Source organism: Zalophus californianus, chromosome 11 (assembly GCF_009762305.2).
Source record: "Zalophus californianus isolate mZalCal1 chromosome 11, mZalCal1.pri.v2, whole genome shotgun sequence".
NCBI lineage: Eukaryota > Metazoa > Chordata > Mammalia > Carnivora > Otariidae > Zalophus > Zalophus californianus.
Window position 1 is genome coordinate 98272069 of NC_045605.1, and position 8751 is coordinate 98280819.

Below are 8751 nucleotides of genomic sequence, written 5' to 3' on the forward strand. Positions count from 1 at the left end.
CTCCCTCTCCCGCTCCCCCTGCTTGTGTCCCCTCTCTCGCTGTATCTCTCTCTGTCAAATAAATAAATAAAATCTTTGAAAAATAAAAAAACTACAATGTATTGTAATTTATTTCTTATTTATAACATTTTCTAATAAAACATTTCAACCTTACAAAAATAGAGAGTAATAATCTAATAAAGTATAACGTGAGGTCATGTATTTTTTTTTGTTAATAAGATCTTACAGATATAAAGCCTCTACTTATCAGTCTCCTTCTTACACAGTCTAATGTGGTCCTAAAGTGGATCTGAATCATTCCTTTGCATGCTTTTGTATTTTATTTCATATATATATCTATGGGTTTTATATAGCTTTAAACTTTTACCCTATTTTATGATAGATACATCATTCTGCAACCTCCTTTCTTCATTCAGCATTTTGGTTTGTTACTTAACAAAGTTGGAACACATAGTTCTAAATCATTTTATTTATTAATTATTTTTTTGGCATGCAAAAACTATATAAATTAACGTATACAAGTTCATGAGTTTGGAGGTACATACACCTGTGAAACCATCACCACAGCCTCTTTGGCTGCCTATTTTTGTAAATAAAGTTTTATTGGAACAGAGCCATACTCATTTGTTTATATATTGTCTATAGTTTCAGGCTATAATGGCAGAAAGAGACCATTTTGTCTGCAAAGCCAAAGATATTTATTATCTGATCCTTTACAGAAAAAGTTAACGCCCCCCCCCCCCCCCCCCCCCCCCCCGGCCCCGAACAATAAGACACTAGCTTTTAAGCTAAAGAAATTCATTTAGGACAGAGGAAAAGACGGGCTTTGTTGCCCTGTGGGGAATAAGTTGATGAAACTTGCCATCCTAGGTTATTGTGGTAACTTGAACGAAACTGAGATTCAAGAAGCTCTAGCAAGATGTTTTATTTGTGGCATTTGACTCAAAATGAACTTTAGGGTTTGGGTCCCAATCCCAAGCTAATGCCTTCCGACTCGCCAAGATTTCAGTTGAGCAAATATTTAATGATCCTGGGCGTTGATAGTGGGGGAGAGCAAGATATATGTACAGTGGGGACATTTGAGAGTTTTACATTAGACTAACCCATGGTGATGTGCTCATTTCTTTTTCTCTTCAGTGCTGGGGTTGGAAGGACAGGCACGTTCATTGCCATTGACCGTCTTATCTACCAGATAGAGAATGAGAACATGGTGGACGTGTACGGGATTGTGTATGACCTTCGAATGCACAGGCCTTTAATGGTGCAAACAGAGGTGAGGCCAAGCTGTGTTTGGCAGGCTGCTTTTCCAATCCGTTTTTAAAAGGTTGCATCATGTCACATACTTGAGTTAAAACATTTCAGCCTTCTACATCTTTCGGCTCTGGGCTGTGAAGTAACACTGGCTTTCTTTAACATCCTTAACTGATGTGTGATTGAATGATCTGATCTAGCGAGACGGTGGTAGCTGATATCAGCAACGGAACAGTACAAACCAAGATACTATCAGGACTCCCTACCTTGAGGCTACTAACTCATCAAATAATCTGAACTTTGGCTTCTGGGTTTTAAACTCATAAAGCTGGTATTATCATGCTTTGTTTCTAAGAAGGTCTGACCATCCTTAAAATAAGCTCATGAATGGACTCATCAGACGTTAACGATGTGAATGAAATGGCGTAATGTTGCTGTGTGAATAGGCTGTGTATCCTCATCCAGCCGAGCAAATATGACACCACGTCAGTTATCATAGCTATAGGGGCTGGCTGGCCAATTGAGACGATGAATGCTTACTATGTACAGTGTCAGTTGGGTAAGACTGTTGGATTCGGCTTTCCCTGAAATGTTCCTGATAAACATTGTTTTCAAGTCATGTTCTCAACAGTATATTGGGAAATAGCCTTCCTCGATGCTGTAGGGGTGAATGCGCCTTGACTGGGATGAGAGCAGAATATTAATTTTGTATCAAGCTGTCTCCCCGTACCAATTTAGAACTCTATGAATATGGGCTATGTTTTTGAGTCTAGCAGGGAATGTTCTGGAGGCCTGGGTACATTGTGTGCTTTGGGGTGAGCAGCACGGTTGTGGTAGAAAGAGTGGAATTCACTTCTTTGTTGGTCAGAAGAGAGATTTTCTTTTTTCTGCTATAATTATGTAGAGTAGGACTCAGTCTTTTATCCCCTTTTGAGAAACACAGAAATCTTCTACCTGCCTACAAATTCTTTCCTTGTTCCTTTTCTTTTGTAGTTTGAAAATAATATAAACTTGTTTATCTTTCTGTATTTTATTTTTAAAAATTTTTTTGAGAGAGAGAGCATGCGTTTGTGAGCAGGTGTTGGCGGGAACAGGGGGAGGGGCAGAGAGAGAATCTTAAGTAGGCTCCATGTCCCCAGCGTGGAGCCCCATGCAGGGTAGAGGTGATGACCTGAGCTGAAATCAAGAGTCAAATGCTTAACTAACTGAGCCCCCCAGGGACCCCCCCTGTAAACTTGTTCATCTTACAACACCTAACGAAACAGGATTATATGGAATATATTTTTCTCTATTACTTTTTCTCCCCCAGTTCTACTCCCTAGAGGTAGCCAATGCTTACAGTTTGTATATATCATTATAGGTTTCTTTTTTTAAAAAATAATATTTCTCCTTTTTTTTTTTTTTAAAGATTTTTTTCATTTATTTGTCAGAGATTGAGAGAGCACAAGCAGGGGGAGAGGCAGGCAGAGGGAGAAGCAGGCTCCCTACCGAGCAGGGAGCCCGATGCGGGGCTCGATCCCAGGACCCTGGGATCATGACCTGAGCCGAAGGCAGACGCTTAATGACTGAGCCGCCCAGGCGCCCCTCATTATAGATTTCTTTATGTACATCTGTAGAAAGGCAATATATTGGGAAATAGCCACACACACAGTGTATGTGTGTGTGTGTGTGTGTGTGTGTGTGTGTGTGTGTGTGTGTGTGTGTATATACACACATATATATGTATATATGTATATATATATATGGCTAGTGCTTTTTAAAAAAAAATCTGAGTACAGTTGACACACAATGTTCCTTTAGTTTCAGGGGTACGACATAGTGATTCAGCAAGTCTGTGATAAGTTGTGCTCCCCACAACTGTAGCTACCATCTGTTACTCTACAATGCTATTACAATACCATTGATTATATTCTCTATGCTGTACTTTTTACCCCCTTGGCTTATTCATCCCATAACTGGAAGCCTGTACCTCCCACTCCCCTCCCCTATTTTGCCCATCCCCCCCCCCCCCCCCCCCCCCCCCCCGGCGATCATCAGTTCTCTGTATTTATAGGTCTGTTTCTGCCTTTCATTTGTTTGTTTCAATTTTTAGATTCTACGTCTAAGTGAAATCTTATGATATTTGTCTTTCTCTGTCTGACTTACTTCACTTAGCATAATACCCTTTAGATCCATCCATGTTGTCGCAAATGGCAAGATTTCATTCTTTTTTATGGCTGAGTAATATTCCATTGTAGATCTATACCACATCTTCTTTATCCACTCGTCTGTCAGTGGATGCTTAGGTTGCTTCCATATATTGGCTACTGTAAATAATACTGCAATAAACATAGGTGCATCTATCTTTTTCAATTAGTGTTTTTGTTTTCTTTGGGTAAATACCCAGTAGTGGAATTACTGGGTCATAATGGTATTTCTATTTTTAATTTTTTTTGAGGAAACTCCATACTGTTTTCCACAGTGACTGCACCAATTTACATTCCCACCAACAGCGCACGAGTGTTCCCTTTTCTCCACATCCTTGCCAACACTTGTTTTTTTGTCTTTTCTTTTCCTGCCATTCTGACAGGTGAGAGGTGATATCTTATTGTGGTTTTGATTTGCATTTCCCTGATGATGAGTGATATTGAGCATCTTTTCATGTGTCTGTTGGCCGTCTGTGTATCTTCTTTGGAAAAATGTCTATTCAGGTCCTCTGCCCAATTTCTAATCAGATTGTTTTTTCTTTTTGATGTTGAATTGTATAGGTTCTTTATATATTTTAGATATTAACACAGAGTATCTTTAAAAAATTGGATCCTGTTTTATATGTAATGCTGCACTGTGATTTTTTTTTTCTCTTAAAGCATCATGGATATCTTTCTGTCAGCATATACCTCTTCTTCCTCTTCCTCTTTTTAAATGGCTACCTGCAGATTCTGACAAGCTTGCCTGAGGGTTGTCCGCACCTAACTCTACCCTGCTTAGCCCCCTTAACCCGTCCCCTCTGTTGAGAATCACAATTTACTCCTTATACTGCACATGCTCGCTGACCAAGTAATTCTTGTTGGACTTTTTCTTGTTTGAAATATACATGTGCATTATTTCCTCCACATTCATTCTTTGCTCTTTCCCAAGATTCTGGGGCTCCTCCTTGGGGAGGGGAGGTGTGGGGAGCGTGTCCCTCTGGTTAAGAATGATTGATGACAGGCGCCTGGGTGGCTCAGTTGGTTGAGTGACTGCCTTCGGCTCAGGTCATGATCCTGGAGTCCTGGGATCGAGTCCCGCGTCGGGCTCCCTGCCCAGCGGGAAGTCTGCTTCTCCCTCTGACCCTCCCCCCTCTCATGTGCTTTCTCTCTCTCATTCTCTCTCTCTATCAAATAAATAAATAAAGTCTTTAAAAAAAAAAAAAGAATGATTGATGATGAGAATCTTGCTCTCTGTGGTTTCAGATTTCACCAGAATGTGGCGGCCTCTAGATAAACATGAACTTGAACTGTTCACTGGGGGGTCGGTGGATTTGGGGGAGTGGCGGTACTCTGAAAATAGCCTTGGGTGCTAATAATCTCTGGGACCGCTGCTCATTTGCTTTCTCCTTTTACTCTTCTACAGGACCAGTATGTTTTCCTCAACCAGTGTGTTTTGGATATTATCAGGTCCCAGAAGGACTCAAAAGTAGATCTCATCTACCAGAACACAACCGCAATGACAATCTATGAAAACCTTGCACCCATGACTGCGTTTGGAAAGACAAATGGTTATATCGCCTAATTCCAAAGTCAGACATTTCTGGAGTTACCCAGACCGTCACACCCACAGCAAAGGAAAATGCCCCGATGTGGACACGTTTTTATATGTCTAATATCTTAATTCTTTGTTCTGTTTTGTTAGAACTAATTTGAGGGTGTGAGGCTGCTCACGTGCAACATGACAGATGAGAAGTTGGGGCTGTCAGTGGCTGTGGATGGGTGGTGAGCTAATCAACGACATTTCTGATCACCAATGGGATGAGTTCACTTTTTGTGTTTTGGTTGTTTTTTTTTTTTTTTTTTTCTAGAGAATTACGGAACACCAGGAAAAGTGAGCTATGATTTTTTTTTTCTTTTTCAAAACAGATTCTTTTTAAAAAAAAGACTATTTTATATGATTCACATGCTAAAGCCAGGATTGTGTTGGGTTGAATATATTTTAAGTATCAGAGGTCTATTTTTACCTACTGTATCTCGGAATCTAGCTGATGGAAAATACATAATTGTGGATGATTATCATGTAGGGAGGGGTACGTGGTGCCTCTTCTGCCTGGGTTTTCTATTTGAACATGTGCCTTTTCTGAATTATGCTTCCACAGGCAAAACTCAGTAGATATCTCTATTTTTGTATTGAATCTCATAATTGGAATATACGGAATATTTAAACAGTAGTTTAGTATCCAAGATTCAGCCTTCTCAGTAACATTCCTGTTCTCATTTGACTAGAGGAGGCCTCCCCCTCCCCCTCCACTTCTCCTCTCCCGTTTCGTGCTCTATTCTTTCTTCCCCTTTCCCTTCCCTTTTCCCCAAAGACACTTCTGTTGGCCACATTTTCAGCCCATTGGTTGAGTGAGAGTGGAAACCAGGTATCACCTTGAGAATTTCTGGGGGGCGGGGAGGGAAGCAGAGGAACCCTACAGTGACATAATCTCCTTTTTCTTGTCCCTGTTTTATCCCTTTTCTTGTTTCTGTATTTGGTAAGAAGGATTATTTAAAGGTGCAATATGTGACTTAGTGATTCATGATGCTCTAGGTTTTTAGTAATGTTTTACTCAGGTTGGCATTTTATGTGTGTCCATGTGTCCGTGTATGTGTGTGTGTGTGTGTGTGTGTGTGTGTGTGTGTGTGTGTTTAAAAGCGTGGCAATCTGTGAACACTTCAGTGTGAAAACAGTGTCTGATTAATCCCTCCTCCCTCAAAGTCCACTGGCTTTAGTCTCTCTGCAGTGACACACATCCATATCTACTGTATATATATATACTAAACTCTTAAAACAGTCATTCCTTTGAATTGAGGTGTACAAAGTTTGAATTTGTATCAAAGATGTAATTATTTTTAAAACATCTTTTCACTATACTGCTGCTGTAATTACTTTGATTTTTTTATGTAGATTTTTTTTTTTTTTTTTTTTGCTTCAGGTGTTGTATCCACCAAGAATTTCAGAATGTACGTGGATTTATTTTATTGGTACATAATCTGTAAACTTCTCAAGGCATTAACATGAAAGGATTTGTTTCTTTTTATTTTATATTGTGGCTCAGGTTATATTTTGAAGAAGTTTTGTGTTTATTCTCCTATAGGCAATGAAGTGTATAAGGTCTTATGAAGGAATTACCAAGTCCCTGGAATCCTGTGGCCATTTTCCACAGTAATAAATCCTGCTGTAAACTTAGGACCATTGTGTCCGAGTGAAAACGGGAGCGGGGTCTTCTCTGAGTGCCCTGGTCACCGTTGACCTGGGGGAGCCCGTCTCCTGACCCTGCCGTGTTCCTCACTCTCTTGGCACTTTGAGAGCTGACTGGACATGCTGGTGGGTTATGAAGGGTGAACCACAACCAAAAGCCCTTGATTCAGTTCGGAGGTTTAGCGCTTCTACGTCTTTTGTCTCCCTTTTCCCTTTGAGGTACTGAAAGGATTAAAAGGAGAGGTGGTGACGGTGTCGTATCTGGGGAGAACTTCCTTCCCACGGAGAAATTGCACTTTTTGCCGAATCCTTTGCTCTCTTTCATGGCAAGCAGTTCATTCAGCCTCGGGCCCTTAAAGGAATGGGTGGTGCAGGCCTGGGCGGGCCCTCTGGACTCAACTTCAGCGGGGCCTTCAGCTCTTGAGGTCTGCATCAGGGAGGCCGCGCTGCTGAGTGATGCCAGGTTTGGGTGGATGGCTTCCAAACCTTCACACTGGTCTGCCCCTCGATGCACACAGATCTCGGAGAGTTCCCTGACTGCATCGAGAGGCCCCTGCCCCGGGCAGAAGTTCTCTGGGCCATACCGCTCTCCACTTCAGTTGTCAGGAAGTCAGTGGGATGGGTGCGTAGGTTGTCAAGTCCAACAGAGATGCTCTGCCCAGCCCTGCCTACATCCCTGCCATGGAGAAATCAGAGGGAAGGACTTGGCTCTAAAAATTCCTTTAAAAGGTTAAAGCAACAGTAATTGTAAACCTATTGTATAAAAACACACACAAAAAACCAGAAACCCTCCTCCCTCTGCCTGATACGAGTTTGGGAAATGGGCAGCAGCCCTAGCAAGCCACTCTTAGATGTCACTCCCAATCCTGGGAAGAAGGCTTGTGGTGGACAGGTCTGGATTCCACATGGCAGGTCAGACGAAGGTCACGAAGCTTCTTTGCATCCTGAAGAGGGCTGGATTTGGGGCCGCTGGGGGTGGTGAGGGTATTTATAGCACAGTGATTGAAAAGGGAAGATAATTGTGTAAATATAAAGGACACATGGGCTGGGGGTTGGCCAGAGGAAAGAGAAGGTGCTTTTGAGCTCCTGTCCCAAAGCCTCCCAGGAACAGTGAACTAAAATTTGTGGAGTCCAGTGGAATCACAGAGATGGTGTGATCATCCCTGCTTTAGTATTTGCCAGTTGCACACAGAAGAACAGCAAGGGTGGGATGAGTTACCCGTGAAAGATTGATGGTCAGTTGGTTTGGGGGATTTGGGTCATTGCTACCTTCTCCCAAGAGCAAGGGCGTTTGCCTCCAAAGGTAAACCTGGTGACACAGGGACCAGTGGAAAATGACATTTGGGGGTCTGTTCCCCGTGGGCACGTAGTGACCTCTGGCTGGACTTTGGCACATTTGACTGCACTGGATTTGGGCTTCATCGAGTCAGATGAAGGTTCCTGGGGTTCCAGAGTCCCCAGGCTCCTGGGGGGTGGGGGCCAAATATGCAGCTGATCCATGTTTGCTTTTCATCTGAGATGAAAAAACCTGGTTTTCTTTTGCAGTGCTGGGTTGTGCTTATTGAACTAAACGAGTCTTGGCGACTGATGTTGATTTGCCTCAAAAGTCCAAGTTCTGAGTTTTCAGACTGTGTAGCCGTCAAGTGTTCGACATACTGTAGCTTTTTTTTTCCCTTGGGGGCACATATGAACAGGATGTGTTGATATGGACTCTAAAACTGTAATTTTCTTGTAACTATTTTGGAATGATGCATATTTCTAATGTTTGTTATACTTGTACAGAGTATTGCTGTTGGTTGCTTTTTTTTTTTTTAAGGAAAAAAATGGCCTGAAAAAAATTTTTTTAAAAAGACTCACAAATACCAAATATAAAAAATGTCAACACACTGTGCCTTTGTTTCTTTTCTCCCCCCACTTTTTACTTTATGGACACCATTTCATTTACGAAGCAGTGTCCTGGCCGGCGTGTAACTGGGGCATCTTTAACAACAGCATGTCCCTTTTGGATTTTCTACCTTGTCTTTGTTTGCGGGGCTGCCACAACAAAGTGCCACAGACCAGGAAGCTGAAACAACAGAACCTTACTTA

At 41.9% G+C, this 8751-nt stretch overlaps 1 protein-coding gene across 2 annotated transcripts in view; it reads left to right on the plus strand.

The window, feature by feature from the left end:
• LOC113913981 (protein tyrosine phosphatase receptor type J) overlaps window positions 1-8549 on the plus strand; it is a 58737-nt gene extending 50188 nt beyond the window's left edge. For both annotated transcript variants that reach the window (XM_027578580.2, XM_035722759.1), the window contains exons 23-24: window positions 1138-1273; window positions 4843-8549. In XM_027578580.2, the coding sequence (XP_027434381.2) occupies window positions 1138-1273; window positions 4843-5001 (295 nt within the window). In that variant the 3' untranslated portion in view covers window positions 5002-8549. The remainder of the gene's footprint in view (window positions 1-1137; window positions 1274-4842) is intronic.
• Window positions 8550-8751: the final 202 nt, after the last annotated feature.